Genomic DNA, 21,469 nt, shown 5'->3' on the forward strand with positions numbered 1-21,469 from the left:
AACACAGTATTTCAGAGTGGTTGAGCAATAGCCAGACAGGCAGAGACCTCCTGAAGAGACTGATGAAGCCTTCCTGCACTCAGGAGGTTGTTTTTTTTGTCTGTGTTTTGTACAAGTTAGCTACTGTTGACTCATCCCCTCACTGACATGGGCAAACCGAATTTCAGAATGGACCCAGGATCACATGGGCAGGGTTATCAACTTCAGGTTAGTTCTGTCCTTTATGGCTTCTGTGGGTAAAATTAGCAGGATCCTCCCAGACCGGTTGCAACCAACATCGTTTTAAGTACTTGATGCAGATGTTGGTGGGGAAATAGGGGTACCTGCCTTGAGTACATCCAGACACAGATGGGGAAATAGGTATCAGAGGTCATGCTGTAATAGTGATAATTATTAATATAACATTAGACTTGATCATAGCAATTACATTGGCTACCAAAAGGTGCATCCGTTAGCCAAATGTAACTTCATCAAAGCCCACCGATCTCCCCAAAATGCTGCTTTTGAGGGATATTTGTTCATAACAACCAGCATCCACCCTCACATATGCCTGTCAGCTACCTCTTTTATGTTCCCTTGTGCTCGGTATGTGTGGTGCAGTGGTCAGAGCAAGACTGGGGAACTTAAATTAAGAATGCCAGTCCTATCATGATGCTTACTGGGTGATCCTGGTTAGTCACTCTCCTGGCTGATATCACAGGGTTGTTGTAAAAAAATAAACTGGGGGAGGGAAAACCAATATCTACTGTTCTGAGATCCTTACAGGAAGGGTGAGATAAGAAATGATAGTATACAGCATGCTTCAGAGAAGCCTTGAAGCAACAAACTTTATGCCAAGGCTGCCTGTGAGGGAGAAGGCGTGAGAATCGTCACGGCCTCTGTTCCACGTCTTGCTCAGCATGGCCTTTCACGTGCTTTCTTTTCAACACTCCAGTTTTCTATTTTTATTCACTTTATTCAGTTTTAAAATGTTAGACGCCACATCATTCCAATGGAATCTCCCGTAATTTTTCTTTCCCTTAATGTGTATTTTAATCTGAATAAACCAAGCATGCAAATGTAGGACAGCAACCATCCATAACGAACACTATTTTGAATTCCTATGTTATTCGCTGATGCTTTTGCGTAAATTCAAGCGCAAGATCCCAAGGCAGAAACAAACACACAGCCGTCACCCACTTCACCAGCTCTGTGATTCAGCCTCGGAAGCTGTCCAATGGACGGCACTAACCCCAGTCGTGTGTAGCCAGGACTCGGTGTCAAGAGTATTTACTTTGCATGCAGAAAGTCTCATATTTGAGTTTGGGCCTCATCCTTTAGAGCTCATAAGCAGACAACAGTAGCACCCTATTCCCAGCACAATTTGTGCCCCGGAATGTATGAAATATTTGATATGGCTAAAAGTATTTTTGGTTTAATGAAGATAATTTTGATTGAAACACACTTTATGAAATGCTATGAGCATTTTTTAAAATAACTGTGAACTTAGATAGAGGTGTTTATGAAAAACAGGCACTCATTATTGGGGGGGGGGTCCACTTATTTATTTATTTATTGAATTTCTAGACCGCCCTCCCCCCTAGGGGCTCAGGACAACAGTGATAAAAACAGCTTAAAAATGTTTTAAGGGACTAACAGTGATGACCCAATTGGGTTTTGAAGGCAAGAGATGTTCAGAGATGGTTTGCCATTGCTTGCCTCTGCAAAGTGATCCTGGATTCCTCGGTGGTCTCCTATCCAAATGCTAACCAGGGTAAACCCTGCTTAGCTTTTAAGATATTGGTATTGACCTTTAAGGCTGTGAGTGGTCTTGGGCCCACATACCCTTAGGGACTGCCTTTCCCCACATTGCCCAAGTAGGTCCCTCCATTCTTCAGAGGAGAACCTTCAGGAAATCCCTGTCCCCAAAACTATCCAGCTGACCTCAACTGATGCTGCAGGAAATACACTCACTAGTGCTGGTATGTGAACTGGGGTAGGGGTGAAAGATGACATTGTAAATTATGAGCAGACCAGAAGATTCAGCAGAGAGAATCATATTTCAACCACTGATAGAACTTGCAGTCCACCATGTCCTTCACCACTGCCCTTTTTACGACTCTGTGCGGAAAAACTTACTCGAACCCCTTTTCTCTGGCCTAGACAGCATTGCGGGTGCTGCCCAAACTCTGTTTTTGTTAGATAGCAACTCTGTCTCAATACTGGAACCCACGGCCAGATTTCCGTGTGTCGTCATCACATGATCCCGATTTTTCGCCAAACAGAACTTTTAATCCCTTCTTTTTTTAAAAAAAAGATTGTTTTATTTAATTATCTTAATGTTATATTCTTCAAGCCTATTGCATATTATATATTTTTTAAAATGCCATTAAAGGTTTCAATTTCAAATTATGTGCAGACAAAATACTCCTATGTGCCTGTAGATGGGTTGATCTTCTGTTGAACTAACACTAACAATTTGGGGTGCTTTTCAGCCTCCTTATAATGAAAAATCCAGCTGTTGCTTAGGAGACTGCCCTGGCAATCTGTCAGTGTCCCAGACATGCCTGCATGTTCTGCCTCCAGATTTGCAAACTGACTACCTTTTGTCATCTTCCATTTTTTGTGTGTGTTAAACCACACTGACACATCCACACCCTCCTATGTACATTGTACAGAGTTTTTGTCTTTTTTTAAAGGCTGCATCAAAAGATTAAAAAAACCACTAAGTCCCCAATGAAATAAATGAGCATTTGGCAAGAGAGCAATCAATGCCTTTATCATGATTAATCTTCCTAATAAGCTCTTGCAGGGAAGAGCTTAGCAACAATTCTTAGAAGTAAATCCCATTTTATTCGATGGGGCTTAATCCCAAGAAAGAGTATTTCAAGTCTGGTGTAGCAGTTAAGAAGGTTGGACTAGGACCCAGGAGACCCAGGTTCAAACTCCCACTTTGCCCCTGGGCCAGTCACACATTCCCAGGCTAACCTACCTCACAGGGTTGTTGTGAAAATAATATGAAGGAGAAGAGAACTTTAGGTCTCCACTGAGGAGAAAGAATATAAGTGAATAATAGAGTTGGAAGAGACCCCTAGGGCCGTCAAGTCCAACCCCCTGCAATGCAGGAACACATAATCAAAGCACTCCCAACATATGTTCATCCAGCCTCTGTTTAAAAATCTCCAAAGGAGGAGACTCCACAACTTTCCAAGGCAGTGAATTCCACTGTCGAACAGCCCTGATGGTCAGGAAATTCTTCCTAATGACCATCAGGGCTGTTCGACAGTGGAATTCACTGCCTAGAAAGGAACTAGAAATACATATTTAGGACTGAAACCCAAGTTTATCTCTTGAGTAAGAAAGAATTAGGGCAAAACTACACAATTCAGCTTCCTCAGGCTTACCAGTTGTAGCCACAGGACAGAAGCAAGTTCCCCTCAGGAATCGCTGCAGGGGCCTGATTCTGATCAGGACTACTACAGGATGGAAGGGCTCCTGCCTTCCCCTGTGCTGGTTTTCCTGATCCAAAACAGAGCCGAAGGCACTATTTGCCTTGTCAGTGAGTTCTATGCACACGAAGTGTACGTGTAGCGCTTCCCCTCAGCAACAGAGCAAATAAAGCATTCCCCCGTATCATCTAGCATCAGGATAATCATGTGGGAGGAGGCATGAACACTACCTCCCTCCATACCATGGTCCCAACCGGAATCAGGCCTCTACAGCAATCCTAAATGGAGTTCCTACAGGGAACTTGCACCTATGACTGAAAGTCCCCGTGGCAACCCTGTGGACAACATAAAGTGTGGCTTGGCCCAAAGGATGTCTTGCTCAGGAAATAAACGATGGCTGCAATCCTAAATACACTTTGGCCTTTAGACATCCTTCAAATAGGAACTGCTTCCTTGAGGTACGGTCCTTCATAGTTGCACATGAACAGTGCAATAAAATGCAATGCAGATTTTTCAAGCTAAGTTTTGATATGCCAAAAATCTAATGACAAAGCTTAAAAAAAGACAAGTATTCCCTTTTATAAAAACTGCCTCAGAACTGAGTTTTATTGTCACGGCTTTTGCCCATGTATCATACATCCATAACACAGAAAAACCAACTTTGCTGAACACAGGTTTACTGGCAAGGCAGCCTAGGGCTGCGGTTCAAAAACGGCAACTGGGCAGGGCACCTTGAACTGCCAGAACTGGCTGCTTGCTGACCACAATCCTCCACGTCTGTCCAACAGCAACAGAAACAAAGCAACAACACAGGATGTCACACTTCCCAACTCGTTCCGCTACTTGACACGGCCCAAGCTTTTTCAGAATGATTTGCATTCCGTTTGGTTAAAGGTTAATGCACCGACGAAGCAGTATCATCCTTGAGGAAGACGAGGCATCGTTACTGCAGTTTTTTTGTGACATGGTTTCCGACGGCAAACACAACATCCTCCTGCATCTCGAGTCATATTTCCATTGGAAAGATGTCCACGTTTCCACTGGGAAATGCTGGCCCAGCTACGCAAAGTCCAGATGCCTGACGAGGCAGGCCTAGGAAATGCTGCTGTGGACCTCAGCACATCAAGAGCCCTTCTTTTGCCGCCAAGCGCTGCCGGTGGATTTTGTCCTGCTGCAGCTCTTCGTGGTTTGGGTGCCAGAGCTTCATGATGATCCTTTCAATGTTGAGAGCGTAAATGGTGTGAGCAGGGATCACTTCTCGGTAGATCTACAGGTCACACGCACATGGAGGAAATCTGATCAGTGACAAATTGGTGGCTTAAAACCTCCCCCAATTTTCCAACCAAAATCAGTATCTCCCAACTTAATTCTTTGCTTCTTATGATTCACAATCTTCTATGGTGCCAGAGGGTGATAAAACTTTGTAAGAAGCAGTGTCAGGACTGAGAAGGAGGGGCAATGAGTGAAGGGGGGGCCATTCTAGCTGCCTAGGCAACCAAGACAATGCCCCCCTGCCTATACTCTGTTCAGAATAAAGATCCAAGGAGATGTGTATATTGAACAGCCACATCTTACGGGACCGTTGCTATGGAGCAATGCTCCATCGGGTTCTAGGGCCTGCCCTTTCCCCATCCCTTTTGATTCTCTTTTAACCTTAAAGAATAGTATTTAAGTGCCACTTTCGTCAAAACCATTGTTGCCTACAGTATCAAACATGGAACTTTTAAAAAAATCATTTAAATTGCCCCAGATGGCTTTTAGCAAGACTTTGTAAAGTTTGTAAAGTTACACCTGCCGTTCTGTTTCCTGTTCCTGCTGCAGGAAACAAAATGGTGGCGCGACTTTACAAATAGGCAAGTCTTGCTAAAAGCCATCAAGGGCAATTTAAATTATCTTCTTTCAAAGTTCAAATAGCAGATACTACAGACAATTAATGGTTTTGATGGAAGTGAAGCTCAAAGAGGATTCTCTCAGGCCAAAAGAGAATCGGCACTATTTTCCACAGTGGAAACAGGATCCTTTCACTTCAACCAGGGAATGCAGACCGCACTTCTTTTATTATGCTGAATGGCATATAGGTAGCAAACTCCTGGTCACTGGAGTAACCTGGACTGATGCTCACTGTTGCTCTGAAGAGGCATGTCCTGGCTCACCTGCTCAGGAGCCTTCTCCTGCTCCCTTCTAGCTGGATGTGGGTGTCTTGTCATACTCCACCCAGCACAGAGACAGGAAAGAAGGGGATAGGCAACTAGAGAGGTGGCTGACAAAGATAACTTGCATCAGGAATGGTGTAGTAGGGAGACACTGAGGGCACAGCTAATGAGAGATGGGGTTGTATGCGCAAATTTATCAGCCCCTGGCAATGTTATTTTATTTTTATCATGCTTAGCATGTAACAGGATAGTTTTTACCACATTTTCAACATCTTATTCTCCATCCTTTTTCTGGATTAAAACTGGAGAACTTCACTCTTACTCTCAAAAAGATTTTTTTACGACGGGGCCTCAAAATAGGGCCAGGTATGCTCCTTGCAACAGTGAGGCTGCCCAGGTGATACTGCTCCCCAGCGCCCCATCTCCTCCTCTACCCAGTCACAGTAGGGCTTCAGGGACCATATCATGCTTCCTGGCATCCCTCCACACCTGTCAAGCATAACCTAGACAGAGTCAAGGTACCACATTCTTTTATCCTTGTATAAAAAAGAGAAGATCAGTGCCACACAAGACCCTGTATGCTGAAGGGCACACAACGTTGGACGCATCCAATTGCACAAGTCAGATTTTAACTCCTTACAGGGTATTTAGCTTCACAACCACTGCACAAGCCACAAGGCAACCCAATCCTCACTCAGAAATCAGAAAGAAATAGCAGATTAATTTGTAAAAATTATAGACTTCAATCATATCCCCCCTCAGACGTCTCCTCTCCAAACTAAAGAGTCCCAAACACTGCAGCCTCTCCTCATAAGGAAGGTGCTCCAGTCCCTCAATCATCCTCGTTGCCCTTCTCTGCACCATAAGAGCTGGAGTGAACGAGTGGAAGAAGGATAAGAACATAAGAACAAGCCAGCTGGATCAGACCAGAGTCCATCTAGTCCAGCTCTCTGCTACTCGCAGTGGCCCACCAGGTGCCATTGGGAGCTCACATGCAGGATGTGAAAGCAATGGCCTTCTGCAGCTGTTGCTCCCGAGCACCTGGACTGTTAAGGCATTTGCAATCTCAGATCAAAGAGGATCAAGATTTGTAGCCATAAATCGACTTCTCCTCCATGGAATCTATTTCAAGCCCCTTTACACAAAACTATCCAGGTTTAGTGCTTGGCCATCACCACCTCCTGTGGCAGCATATTCCAAACACCAATCACACGCTGCGTGAAGAAGTGTTTCCTTTTATTAGTCCTAATTCTTCCCCCCAGCATTTTCAATGGATGCCCCCTGGTTCTAGTATTGTGAGAAAGAGAGAAAAATTTCTCTCTGTCAACATTTTCTACCCCATGCATAATTTTATAGGCTTCAATCCTATCCCCCCTCAGACGTCTCCTCTCCAAACTAAAGAGTCCCAAACACTGCAGCCTCTCCTCATAAGGAAGGTGCTACAGTCCCTCAATCATCCTTGTTGCCCTTCTCTGCACCTTTTCTATCTCTTCAATATCCTTTTTGTGGCGACTAGAACTGAACACAGTACTCCAAGTGCGGTCACACCACAATCTTTGCAGTTTTATTCTTGATTCCTTTCCTAATGATCCCCAGCATAGAGTTTGCCTTTTTCACAGCTGCCATGCATTGAGTTGACATTCCCATGGAACTATCAACTAAGACGCCCAAATCCCTTTCCTGGCCTGTGACTGATAGCACTGACCCCTGTAGCTTGTATGTGAAGTTTGGATTTTTTGCCCCTATGTGAATCACTTTACATTTTGCTACTGCATTTGAACTGCATTTGCCATTTCTTAGCCCACTCACCTAATTTATCAAGGTCTGCTTGGAGCTCTTTGCAATCCTTTGTGGTTCTCACCACCCAACATAATTTGGCATCATCTGCAAACTTGGCCACCACGCTTCCCACCCCTACTTCCAGGTCATTTATGAATAGGTTAAAGAGCACTGGTCCCACTGATCTGCTTTCCAGGAGTTATGGAGCCGTGGCAGGAAATTAATTAAACTTGGAGCTTGGTCAATGGTTGCAGGCAAGAGGGAAGTATGTGTGGGCACACAGTGAAGAGCACTTTCTAGTGGGATTGCTCAGACTGGGCTCTTTACTAGAAGACACCTCCTCCAGAACAAGCTGGTCAGTGAGATAGCAGCAATACCTGCAATGCCTCAAAGAGGTCATACATATTCACAGGTGGGAGAGATGGTGGTGCAGTATCCCCCGAACAGGCTAGCAGGAGGGCAGCCTGTTGCTCAGCATCATCAGGAGTAGGGTGGGAAGCCAGGTTCTGACCCGGAGGGGGAGCTAAGCAGGTTGGCGGGCTAAAAAAAAGAGAGAAGAGAAAGGGGAAAAAATGACCCAGCATTACATCTTGGAAAGCAGACATGCAAGTCTGATTCTTTCCCCCAAGGGCTAATTCAGGCTTTGTCCATATTCTAGAAGCAGGCATGTATAATTTCAAGCCTTGACAAAAAATATCTCAGAATTCATTTACACAACCTAATTTCCTGAACTCAGTCTAGCAGCAGCAGCATAGTAGTTAAGAGCAGGTGACCTCTAATCTGGACGAATCGGGTTTGATTCCCTGCTCTGCCACCTGAGCTGTGGAGGTTTGTCTGGGGATTCTGATTAGCCTGTACATTCCAACACATGCCAGCTGGGTGACCTTGGGGAAGTCACAGTTCTTCAGAGCTCTCTCAGCCTGACCCACCTCACAGGGTGTTTGTTGTGAGGGGGGAAGGGAAAGGAGTTTGTAAGCCCCTTTGAGTCTCCTTGCAGGAGAGAAAGGGGGGGGTATAAATCCAACTCTTCTTCTTCCAACCTGGAACCTTGACTTTAGGAGTTGGTTGTTACAGATCAGCTGTTATCGGTCACTGACCGCATGAATAGCTGCTAAATGAGAAGTAAGATGAAATTATAGTAACAATTATTTCATCTAAAGTTATGACTTCCACTGCCACCACTAGCAGCAAAAAAAGAAAGCCCTCTTGCAGATTTTCCTCTATTCCTGGAAGATAGGCCAAGGACCAGGCCTTATAGTGTTCACTGTTTCTCTGAGCAGCACCAGACTTAAATGCCAACATTGTCGCAAACTAAACCACTCAACTTGACTTGCCTATACTTTTGAAGTGCCTGAATGTTTCTATAGTCCTTCAAAATTACAGTACTTAAGGGCCTGAATGTTACTACAGTACTTCAAAATTTTCCTTACCATTCCATTAAACTGTTATAAGCCACAACACTGTTCTTCAGGAAAGGCTGTGGATTGACATTGCTGCCAAAGGCGTATTTGAAGTGACCGTCCTTCAGGCGGTAGGCCTTTCTCCTGGATATTACTGACGCAAGGATATCCTTGAGATGCTTCTGCAGAGACAAACCCAAACTCTTCAGCATGAGAGAAAACGAGTAGTAGGAGCGTTATCAGCGGAAACTCTCAGGCAATGTCAAAAACAAATATGCTGGGCATCGAAATGCCAACCCCCAGGCATTAAGGGCCAAACTAAATGTAAATGTGGCAGCCATGTTTGCTTGTTTACTGGGGTGTTCTGATCATGCATAAAGCAGAGGGCAAACAGTCTAAGATAACAAGACATAGGGTGTGGTTACCCCCTAGCACCATCCCCCAGCTTGCTTCCTGCTTTGAGACCAGAGTAGGAAAAAAATACCTGAAGAAACAAACAGAGAGGAGAAAAAAAAGGCAGGGATGGATTTAGTTCCCCTGTTTGTGCAAAAACTAGACTCTTTACCCTCCTCATCTAATGAGAATATGGCAGATATTTGAAGAGCAAACACAGTTGCTTCTTTCACATATGGGCTGGTCTCGAGTTTTGCTGTTACTTGTTGCAAACCAGATCCCCAATGCTCAAAGGTACACACCCGCCCTATGGTCTCCCCTAGGAGTCTGAGGCTGATTCCGCATGGGCCAAAAACAGCAGTGTGAAAACGGTGTGAAAACAGTATAAACCCTTTTACACCGTTTTAAACCCTTTTACACCATTTTCACACTGCTGTTTTTGGCCCATGCGGAATCAAGCAAAGCAAAGCTCCACATGCAGAGTATACTGGAGAAGCAAAGCAGAAAGGACCAAGGCAATCCCTGGGGAATCCAGGTATGCAGGGAAGCCCCATAGACTTTTCTATCTGCAACCATGCAAGTAACTATGTCCAATCTAGAAACTTCCTTTCTTTAACAACAAACATCCCTATTACCCCCACATGCCAATTAAGTTTTCAGGAATTTTGCATCAGACTTGAGTTTTACGTTGCAAAGACAACAACAACAACAAAAAAGTGTTTGTGAAAAGATTTGCAAAAAAGAGAGACTGTTTTGACTATAACCTGGGAGAATAAATTAATTGTCACACCCCTTCAACTTGGGGTCCACAAGCCCCAGGTCCATTGTGCTCAAGGGCTCTTCACAGGGCCGCAGACAAGGCTGTTCTGGATCTTCTTCCAACCCTGAGATGTTGGCCTAGCTGCTGGCTTGCCCTGGTGTTGGACCCCAGCAAGCTAGATATTTAGTCCTTGTCTTTAAATTCCACCCTCCACAGCCAGACCCTTTTTAGGCCTGGGCCTTTAAATGGGGCTCTCTCCCCTGCCCGCACTTCTGTATCAATCCGGTGGGCCATGTCTGGGGCAGACTGGGAGCCAGGCTGCTCGCTGTCTCCAAATCAGTCCTCCTGCTGTCTGGTGCCGCCAGCTGGAAGTTGCGACTGACTGCTCCCTCATCCAATGCTACTGGTAAGGACTCCTCTCGGGCAGGGTGGAGGTCCAGGTTTCTGTGAGGGGGAGGGGAGGCCAGAGGCTCAATCTCTGGATTTTAATAATATACACAGCCACAGCGTGACCTCTGTGACACAGATGTCTATTTTGCTCAACTTTACATAAAGAGACTGCCAGCCCAGTGGTTGCCTGCAGCGCTGTCTGAGTCACACGAACAATCTCACCTCCACGGCACAGACAATGACTGTCACTGCCTCTTCGGTGACATTGTCCAGGCCATGCTCATAAGCAGTAACAATCATCCTCCCCTCCAACTGGCCCCAAGTGGGAAGCATCATGGTGTGCGAACACAGCTTCAGGTCATCATCTTCTTGGGGGTCCTTGGCCATGAACTGCGGGGCTCCCGATAATGGGTTCTGTGGCTGGAACCGGTGCTGTAAAACGTAAGTAATGGTTTTTAGTTAGCTAGCCAGCTGAGATATGGTCATACATTGTAAGGAGAATATCTTCTGCCACATCCCCAAGGCTTCAAGTAGATTTTTTAAAAAACCCCGTGGTTAAGGCAGAGAAGTCGGGCCTAAAGCTGTTGTACTTGGGGCAGAAGAGCAAGATGTGTTCAAGTGAGTCGATATAAGAAGGGCAGAAAGAACAGTGTCGATCGTGGCAAGGAATGTTTGAGAACCGGTCTTGAAGTAGTGACGATGGAAAAGAATTGGTGATGTGATGTGAAACACAGGACTGCTGTAAAAGTGGCAGCCTGGTGTCACATTTTCTTGTTCTGTAATTTATTTGTTTGTTTGTTTGTTTATTAAATTTATAGGCCGCCTCATCCCCGAAGGGCTCGAGGCAGCTCACAACATGACTGTTTCCAGAACAGTAAATCAATATAACATAAAATCTAACTCATTAAAATTCAGCAGCAATTAAAACAATAGACACAAATTAAACAACAAGGTTGTGTAAAAACACACACACAGGCGCCCAGTCTAAAGGCCAAAAGAGAAGGGAGGAGAAGGCAGGGCCCAGGATGGAATCAGGGCCCTACCTAGATGGGAAAGGCAGCTTAGTTCCGGTTTTAATGTTCACCACAATTTAGCTCATCTCCCAAGGTCATTACACGGTGTCATGTTTGCCTTCCTGCACCACAGCCTGGGATGTGAAATGCACATTGTTTTGGCACCAAATCAGAAAGTAAGCGGTGCAACAGAATGGAGGAACATGAAACTCCGTAGGTAAGATCCAGCGAGTTTTTTCACTCAACCTCACCACATTTCTTTCCTTTCTCCAGTCACTACCTCACATGACTTTGATCCATGTGAAGTCCTAAGATCTCCAGCAGAAGCTTTTGGGTGGTCAAAATGAACATTGCTCCTTTTTCGCACCAGTGGAAAATTGATTGATTGATTTGATTTGATAGACCGCTCTACCCCTGAAGGGCTCAGAGCAGTATACGGGTCAGACAAAGAACAATAAATTACAACTACAAGGAAGTAACAAATCAAATAACCCCATTAAAATCAATACAATAAAATCAGTAGCAATAAGCTGGATGGATCCAGCCCCAAAAGTTAAATGTTCCACTCCCTGGGCTAAGTTTACCGATTTCCTGTTCCAACGCACATGAGAAAGGACGTAGTTTTTCTTATTGCACGCACTTACATCAAACTTCTGTCGAGCAGAAGAAAATTTTTTCTTCCCTTTGGGCTTGCCAGGTTTTGTTGCAGAACCTCCTGTCCATGGCAGAGAGCCAGCACCCTCTGGAAAGACGAGAGGAAAAAACCAGCCAGATTCAGACTTAGCAAGAATACCACTGCATTCATACAAATGTGAATAATGCTGAACCCAAAGAGCTCTTAAACACCCTGCATGCCTCAGTCTATTTCTAAGCCACAGGTTCTTTATTCAAAGCCAGGGGTTTTTTTTTCATGCCAGCAGCTTCCCGGCAATCTGACGAATCAGATTTTTAGGACATTCCAGATGTCTTTTGGCCTGATGCGGAATAGCTCCTCTTCTGTTCTTATGACACAAGATTTTTCAGAATTAGAGCGGCAATTGGAGCAATTGTGATTTGTTTTTATTCTGCGCTTGTGCTGTGCTGTAATGTCCAACCTGCTTCCTGCTACCCTTTCTTAGCTTTGCTTTTGACCTTTGTCCACATGGCTCTTTGCTGTTCAGTCTCTCCTTGTCAAGTTAAATGAGGCCAATGCAATACATCAAGACGTTACTTGGCTTTCAATTTTTTCCTCCCCCATTTACTCAGTTATTAAGTTTTTTGCACAGAGCTTACACAGCCCTGTCCAACCACACATGTTAAAACAAGTAGGCCATTTGTGCACCCACGTCTTATTCTGCCCTTTGTCAACAGTAAATTTGTCTCCCTTTCATGTAAGGAAAATAGTGTGTATTTCACACTCTTGTCCCTGCCTCTTCAGCGTTTTTCTGGCCCGATGCAGGAGTAACACATCTCCTTGCAAACATCATTCACTTGCCCCCAGTTTGCACTGTTGCTATGCAGAGGCGTAGCAAGGGGGAAAAGCACCCGGTGCACTGGTGCATCCTCCGCCCCCACCACGCCCCCGAATGCCCCATCACACCCCCACGGGGTGAGCGCCCAGTGAGTCACGCACCCCCCTGTCCCCTTGGAGCTACGCCTCTGTTGCTATGACATGTTGTCTGTGAGTGTTTCCACATCTACAACATTTGCAAAGGGAATCAGCATGGGGAAGTTGTATTGCACCTGTGTGGGTCAATGTCCGAAGGCACATGTGCCCTTTCTTATCCCCTCATACAACATCTAGGATTGAGCAAGCATGGAAGTGGCACCTCAGAAAGAGATTTCAGCAACCAAACTCTATTTCAGCTGCTGCAGAGAGAAACCCTCCTCTCTGGCAGAGCTATCTACATTTTGCTTAGCGAGTGCGAGACTGCCAGAACTAAACAGCCCCAAACAAGGTTCGTTTATCATATGGGTCTTGGCAGTTACAACCATGGGCATAATATCAGAGATGACAAAAGAAGTTGTCAAGGGATATCAGAATACTTTGCGGGTTCTGGAATGTCCCACTTCCTTAAATAAATTCCTCGCTTCCATAGCGGCAGAGATAAACTTAAAAACATGAACATAAAGTCAGCGAAAGGTTGTTGGGTGATGTGAGTGGCAAGAGACACACATGTATTTTTGTCTTCAAATCACAAATGGTGGCCTGCTATCATTACCACACATGAAGTATATAAACATGCCATTTTACATAGAGTTATGCAAGAGAGCTTTATATAAAGGAAGAGAAGTGCGGAGAGGTGAAAATCGTTCACAGTTGTCACCAGTCTATAGACAGCTGGTATCTCACCTCTGGCCACAGGTATACCCATGAAAAATGGGTTAAGAACTGGGCTAACCAATGTCAATTTGCTTGTCAAAAGTATTTCTCTTTCAATAGAAGGTATACCCATGAAAAATGGGTATACCTTCTATTGAAAGAGAAATACTTTTGACAAGCAAATTGACATTGGTTAGCCCAGTTCTTAACTATCCCCTGTATTTGGCAACTGAGGCAGAACCAGCCGACAGGGAAACTCTCTGACAACTTTAAATGAGGAAACAGGCAGGTTGCTGTGCTTTTTTCTGATAATAAAAGTCATACACTCAACTCTGAACATGAGAAATGGCTCATTCCAGGGGCAGCTCCCCGCTCTATTGCCATCTGTCCCAATTCACTATCCGAGGGCACTAACTACCTCTGATCTCACTGATTTTCAACAGCAGTCCCAAGATCCCTGCCAAGGTTAGAAGAGTAGCAGCTTCCAGGATGTAGCAAAAGTTGTTCTGAAAAGCGAAGCAACTCTGCTTATTTCAGGAGGTCAAAACAACATGTATCTACACTAAAGTAACATTGATAAAGATATTCTAGCATAGGCTTCAGGAACTCACAGCTAAATTCCTAGGTACTTATAAAGCTCGGGCAAGTTCAGAGGCATGAGCCTTTCATCAAGCTCTTAGCCATCCAGTTCACCTGGATGAACCAGGAACTAATTCCTGACTCACTCAGGCTACATGGGGGGGGGGGGGTATCTATACTGTGTTGTTGTTGTAAGCTACTTTGGGTCCCCATGGTTGGGGTGGGGGAACCAGGATATAAATTTAACTATAGAAGATTACTGCGGCAAATGTTTTTAACGTATTTATTGTTTTAACTGAGTTTATTCAATGTATTGTTTTATTGTTCTGTAAACCGCCCTGAGCCCTTCGGGGGTAGGGCGGTCTACCAAATTGAATGAATGAATGAATGAATGAATGAATGAATGAATGAATGAATGAATGAATGAATGAATGAATGAATGAATGAATGAATGAATGAATGAATGAATGAATGCTCATAAAGTATACACCAGTGGAACCATGAGTCCAGAGAATTTTTATAGTTGACTTACCAGGTGCAGAAACCAAGATCTGGCACCGTGTGAGAATAGCCAAGAGGAAATCGTTATGCGAATGAACTGCCACGAGGAAGAAGGGGAAAACAAAGCAGAGGTAATTCAAACTAATGGTAGCAAGCAGCCTTACAATCATGGAAGAGCTTGTATCAGAACCACAAAATAGCATGGGCTGTATACATAAGTATGAAGGGTAATAATTACTTGTGTTAGAGTTAGAATTGCAAAAACAATGCAGCTGTAAACAATAAAGTTATGTTCAGGTTTCTGAATTCTATGTAAAAGCAATTAATTAGATGGGTGTGTAAAGCTGACTTAAGGTGACCCCATAGACTCATGGCCCTCCAGATGTTATGGACTACAGTTCCCATCATGGTAGGGGATGATGGGAACTGCAGTCCATAACATCTGGAGGGCTGCGAGTTTGACACCTGTGCCATAGAGTTTTCAAAGCTAGTGACTAATATGGTTTGCCATTGCCTGCCTCTGCATAGTGACACTGGCATAGTGACACTGGTGGTCTCCTATCCGAGTACTAACCAGGGCAAAAACTGCTTAGCCTCCACGATTTGACAAAAGCAGGCTGGCCTGGGCCATCCAGATCAGAGATAATGAATTAAATATTGGACACATATTTCAGCATCCTGAGAATCTTATTCATCTCCTAAAAAGTCCTTCCAGTGGCTGAAAAAATACACTTGAAAATATATCAGCAAAATCCAATTAAACCTCTGAAGACCGGGAAAGAGGACTACATAAAGAGTTCCTTAGTCATGGCATAATTGCACTTTCCCATTTCCATGACCTACCGCAGCCAAATCGTTTTAGATAAGGCAGCTGTAAACATTTAGCTGGCAGGACAGCAATCCCCGATCTCAGTTACGTGCATTTATTGATGGGAATATGGAATATAGAAGAAAGAAGTCAGAGATGTACCATTGTCTTGCGTGAGGAGCCTTCGTGCTTCTAGGTCAAACTCTTCTTTGCTGATCTTCTGCTTAAACCACAGCTTTAAATTAGCCCAGTATCTGTATGAGGTATAAACAGTGCACTATCAGTGATAAGTTCTTCCTATTACAATCTATCTTTTTTTCTATCATGTCATTTCCTAGAATATAAAGAGAGGATGGTTTAATGTTTTTCCATCAGCTATCGCCCTTGGCTGCTTTATGTCAATTCCGCTCCAGGATAGAGTCTGTGATCTCGGCCCGAATCAGCTGGAATCAATCAGTCATATTTTATTTGATTGCCTGAACTACAAAAAAAGATGGAACCCCCCTGCTTTGCAGTGTATCCACTGACAAATCTGGGGTCATAACAGCATCTAACATGGCTTTCTTCCTCAATAGTAGTGATGCTGAGATTCTTGAAGAGGTGGCAACTTCTTGAAGAAGTTGCAAAGTTTCTTTTACAGGTATCTGCACATTCTTCAAAAGAGATACAACCTTTTAACATACATATATTTTCAAATGTAAATTTATGCTTTTATCCATTTTTAATATGTATTTCATAGAAGGTTTAACTTGTATTTCCTTTTGATAATTTGTTTTACTTTTGTCAATCTGTTGCCACCTCTGATTAATCATTTCCAGTCAGATCATAAACAACTTAATGTATGCTGAACTGCAAGGATTGTCTATTCCAGGACCAGGCAGAACCCAGACTTCAATGAGAGGGCTGATTTCAGTTCGACCACAACCACTCAGGCTCCCCTGCTACTTGGAGCATTTCTTACCACCATTTTAAACTCTCTGAGGGCCTGAGAACACAGTCTGGCACTAAAGAGCAGAGCACATGATATGGTGCAGAAGGTTAAGCAAAGGTTTGCATGTGCATGCTCCTAGAAGTCCCAAAAATTGAGGCAGCAGCAGCATGACCTGTCTATCTTCACAATATGTCTGCCAATCATCCACCTTTGAGGTGTGTGTGTGTGTGTGTGTGTGTGTGTGTGTGTATGTATGTATGTATGTGTGTATATATATATATATATGTATGTATGTATGTATGTATATGTATGTATGTATGTATGTATGTATGTGTGTGTGTGTGTGTGTGTGTGTATATATGTGTGTGTATATATGTATATGTATGTATGTACATATATATACACACACACACGCATATATATATACACATATACATATATATATATACATACACACACACACACACACATATATATACATACACACACACATATATGCATACACATACATACATACACACACACACACACACACACACACACACACGCTGTGTATACTGGCTGAGTGCTACTCTTCCTTCACCTGGGGAGGGAGGGATACCTGGATAGCATCAGACGAAGGAAGGCTAGCAGCCAGTATATACAGTATATACATAGATATGCTGTATATACTGGCTGAATGCTACCCGTCCTTCATTTGATGTCACTGATCTAGTCACACATAAATCTAATACTATCCATTTTTCGGTCTTGATGGGCCTCGATTTTTGCCAACTAAGGAAATCGGGATGGGGGGAGGGGTCAGTTTTGAGAGCAGCGTTCCGGAGCACGGCCAAAATCGAGCCCGTGGCTCCAACAGGCCTAGCTAGTTTTTTCTCCCTCCCCCGCCCCCCGCGGTCCAAGGGGTGGGTGACGAGGAAGGGGTCACCCGGCCGTCACTCACTGCTTCACATTCTCGCCCAGCGCCTCGCTCAGGTTCTTCTTGGCCACCTCCAGCTCACTCACGTAAGTCGCCATGGCGAAAGCGGCCCACAGAGCCGCCCGCCCGCGCCACTTTAATGGCTGATACCGTCAACCTCAACCGCAAACCTTTTCTGGCACTGTTTTATTAGGTTCACGGCTGCCGCCGGTTTCAGAATGCGCAGGAAGAAAGGATGACCATGCGACGGCGCGTTTCGCCCTCTACTGTACCTTTCTCGCGTGATGCGTTTAGGGTCGTTGGTGTGCAGGAGGAGAATGCTGGAGGAGGAAGTTTTCGGTGGCTGAACAAAGATCGTTGCAACAGGGAGACAAGGAAAGAGCCTTTCTCGAAAGAAATAAAGCATTCCTTCACATAACACTTTTGAATTTATAGAAATCATTGCCACGCGCTTCAGTCATCTATCTATCTATCTATCTATCTATCTATCTATCTATCTATCTATCTATCTATCTATCTATCTATCTATCTATCTATCTATCTATCTATCTATCTATCTATCTATCTATCTATCTGATAGAGAGGTAGAGAGATAGATATATATATAAAGATATTGATATACAGAGATAGATATTTAGATATAGATATATGCCCAGAGGTATAAAATGGGAAGGGAGCGGGTGTTACAGAGATTGGCCAGAAGTTCCAGTTTATCATGGCACAGCTATATGGGACCACTTTGCAAGGTAGCGATAATTTGCTGCAAGATTTCAACGGGGAGTTCGGTAATCCAGTCATTTTTACAAAAATTATTTGCTTTATACTAGTTATATTCTCACTATAGTCAGGTATATGGCCTTCTGGGCCTTTCATGTTGAAGTGTGCTTATGTTGCATTTATTTAATTAAAAGTTCCTTCCCAGCAGTGACAGATAACCGATTCATACATAAATAATGTACATACACTCTGCTTTAATTAGATGAATATCACACATTCCAATAATAATAGCCATTGGAGAGGAACAGATGCATTTCAGTTGCCATTTGGTATGATTCTTTTTGAGAGCCAGCGCAGTGTAGTGGTTAAGGTGTGGGACTACTACCTGGGATCCCCACTCACACCATGGAAGCTTGCTGAATGCCTTTAGGCCAGTCACATAATCTTAGCCCTGACCCTGGCTAGTATTTGCAAGGCAGACCTCCAAAGAACACCAGGGCTGTGACATGGAGGGAAGCTGTGGCAAACCACCCCAAAGGTCTCTTGCCTTGGGAGCAGGCAATGGTAAACCACCTCCAAAGATATCTTGCCGTGAAAACTCTGCAAGGTCGCTGTGACTTGATGGCAAAAAAGAGAGATTCTTTTTAGCACAGCAGCCTCTGCAGAAATACAACAAGCAAGGCTCAACAATTTTGCATTACTTCAGGACAGGGATCAGGAAAATGTTTCTCCATGTGACCCCATTGTGAAAAGATTAATTGAACCAAAAAACATTCATGCCTCTTGTGACCGAGACACAGGAACTGTGTGTTTTCAAGGGCTACTTTATCAAGGGAGTGGACTGAGGCCCCAATCTCGTCTTCCAGGGTTGTCTGATACAAAATCTTGGGACCAGGAGTAGCTTCAGCAATCCCATTAATACTGTTTGGGTTTGAAACTATTCTGGAGGCAATTTCAATTCTGTTTATACAGCTGCCTCTACCCTGCTGGCCTAGAGGCCAGATCCTCACCTTCCAACTCCATGTGGTTTGCGCATCACATGGACTTGAGCTGAAATGCAATAAAAAGCGATTAGTCCATCTAGCTAATAATATGATTTTTCTTCAAAAACAGAGTAGTCATTAGACCAGGAGGGGAAAAAAATACCCTATCCCTTTAATGGAAGCTTCATGGGATGTCGTTTACCAGGGGAAGCCATTAGAAGCTTCAGACTGTTTAGTTCTATACATTAAACCTTTAATGAAGGGACAGGACATTCCCTACCCAGGAATCTGGAGGCAACACAGAAACAAAATGCATTCCAGCATTAGTTTTCATGAGCTCACACTATCAGATGATTCTTACGCACTCTGGCTCTAACTTATAAAAATTATGCTGGAATAAATGCTGTAGTGTCTAAAAACCTCTGGACTCCTACTGCTATAAATTATCGGGGGTGGTGATGGTGGTTTAACATGGGTTATTTGCCCGAGAACTGATGGATTTTCTTTGCTTTCCCGCAGCATCATGATGCATTCATTCGCCTCCCAGGTTTTCCCCAGTCTTTCACAAGGGGCTTTGTGATGGTCCCCCCTCCCCCCAGTTGATAATTGTCATGTCAATATACTAATATGATGGTATATTTATAAACCAACTACTATTTAAAAAAAACTTGAAAAGGCCCCCAGTTGTGGGGAGGGGAGGTGGCCACCACAGGGCTTGGGGAAGGGGAAATGCAGGTAAACCTGCCATCTGGAATCCCTGCTGCTACCACAAGACATCACCATATGGAAAAGCTCTTGCCAACCAGTTCCCTATTTACTTATTTACAGAATGTATATACTGTCTTTTTGCTCCCATCAGGGCCACCAAAGTAACTAACAGATGAAAAACATACTTTAATTAAAGTTTTTTAAAACATAAAAACCAAACAAAGATTATTTTAAACAATGCAAACCAAACATACTCTGTTAATATTCTGCACATGCACCTTGGTGAGGTAGGACTTCCCCTGGTGGATCACTATTATGCCAGTGCAGGGAATAGCTCCCAAGGAGGTCAGAACTAACCTCCTCAAGAGGAAAGACTGCTATGGAGTAGAGGCCTCCTTCAGCAGACAGCCCTGCTCAAGATTAGCCAAGAAAGCCCGGTAGTAAGTATGGCAAAACAGGGAAAACAGGACAGCCAGAAGGGCCCAGGCCTTCCTAAACACAAGAGTGATGGTATTTCTAGCTGAGAGTGCAACAGGCAGTGGAGCCATAGATATCTCAAGGCCTAATCTTGCAATAATGGTATAATGACCAGAGGTAGTGACTGACGGACCTTGGCCTGGGATCCAGTCCTGGGAGCTGATCTGGAGTCTTAGTGGAGGCAGGTGGGTGCTGTATTTGGTAGTGGGTATGCTGACTGCAATGTGGGTATAAGCCTAGACCAGTGATGGCGAACCTTTTCGAGACCGAGTGCCCAAATTGCAACCCAAACCCCACTTATTTATCGCAAAGTGCCAACCCAGCAATTTAACCTGAATGCTGAGGTTTTAGTTTAGAAAAAACCGGTTGGCTCCCTCTTCCTCCACCCCACCCGCTTGAGCAGGGGCCAGCCTGCTGTAGCCTCCAGCAAGTCCTGAGCGCACCGTTCTGTGCCTCTCTAGCATCTCTGCCTCCTCTGCGCCCCCCCCCCCCCCCAGGCACCAGGCCCGCCAGCCGAGTCCTCCCTGCTCACCGCGGTGTGTGCACAGAGGCCCAGGCCAGCCTAGATGTGTGGGTGTGTGGGTGTGATTTTCCTCCACCCACATGGCAAACTTTGTGTGTGTGTGCCCACAGAGAGGGCTCCAAGTGCCACCTCTGGCACAAGTGCCATAGGTTCGCCATCACTGGCCTAGACTTTGCTGTGAAAAGTTTTCTGTATAATTAAACCAGAAGTTCTGCTGTCCCCTTGGAGCCTGATGATCATTTGAGAGACTGGAGGAAAATAGAACACACTGGAGGAGGAATGGCTACTGGCCCCTGGTCACTTGACCAGAGACTCACGAATACATTTACCAGGTGTGAACTTGATATGATCTGGCAAGAATACCATTACTTTGAGGAAACAGGTCCTGACTTGCCTTGGCTCTACCTGCAAGCAGTGTGATGTCTACGCAATGTCTAGGCCACATGCAAAAGAGCTCAGCTTGCACCATCTATCAGGGCAAGCACACAACACAGCCAAAGCCGAACAACCTGGCCAAAGTCTCACCGGGGACAAGGAGGAGGAAAGCCAGCAGCCAGAGGCACCTTGCAGAGATGTAAAGCTTAGGTGTTACCGGAAACAGGAGCCAACGGGCTCTTTCAACTTTGGCCCCCCTAGCTAGTGGTTTTTAGATGAGCCAACTACTACGGTACATTCCAGGGCTGTCTGAGATGCATTTTATTTTGA

At 44.5% G+C, this 21,469-nt stretch overlaps 1 protein-coding gene across 1 annotated transcript; it reads right to left on the reverse strand.

The window, feature by feature from the left end:
* Nucleotides 1-4,004: 4,004 nt before the first annotated feature.
* On the reverse strand, nt 4,005-17,602 carry TADA1 (transcriptional adaptor 1). The gene is made up of 8 exons (XM_048496905.1): nt 17,381-17,602; nt 15,669-15,760; nt 14,730-14,795; nt 11,961-12,058; nt 10,526-10,735; nt 8,791-8,942; nt 7,738-7,900; nt 4,005-4,695 (listed from the first exon to the last, which is right to left on the reverse strand). Exons 1-8 carry the CDS (start codon nt 17,452-17,454, stop codon nt 4,543-4,545), a joined length of 1,008 nt encoding a protein of 335 aa, XP_048352862.1. The 5' UTR covers nt 17,455-17,602; the 3' UTR covers nt 4,005-4,542.
* Between the last annotated feature and the right edge of the window lie 3,867 nt (nt 17,603-21,469).

Source organism: Sphaerodactylus townsendi, linkage group LG05 (genome assembly GCF_021028975.2).
Source record: "Sphaerodactylus townsendi isolate TG3544 linkage group LG05, MPM_Stown_v2.3, whole genome shotgun sequence".
NCBI lineage: Eukaryota > Metazoa > Chordata > Lepidosauria > Squamata > Sphaerodactylidae > Sphaerodactylus > Sphaerodactylus townsendi.

What these genes read in the sequence shown, in the direction of transcription:
- TADA1 (XM_048496905.1), bottom strand. Translation starts at nt 17,454, where the DNA reads ATGGCGACTTACGTGAGTGAGCTGGAGGTGGCCAAGAAGAACCTGAGC. An exon ending in GATCTTGGTTTCTGCACCTG is followed by an intron (nt 12,059 to 14,729) that starts GTAAGTCAACTA and finishes TCGTCTTTCCAG; the next exon opens with AGGGTGCTGGCTCTCTGCCA. An exon ending in TATAACAGTTTAATGGAATG is followed by an intron (nt 7,901 to 8,790) that starts GTAAGGAAAATT and finishes TCTTTTTTTTAG; the next exon opens with CCCGCCAACCTGCTTAGCTC.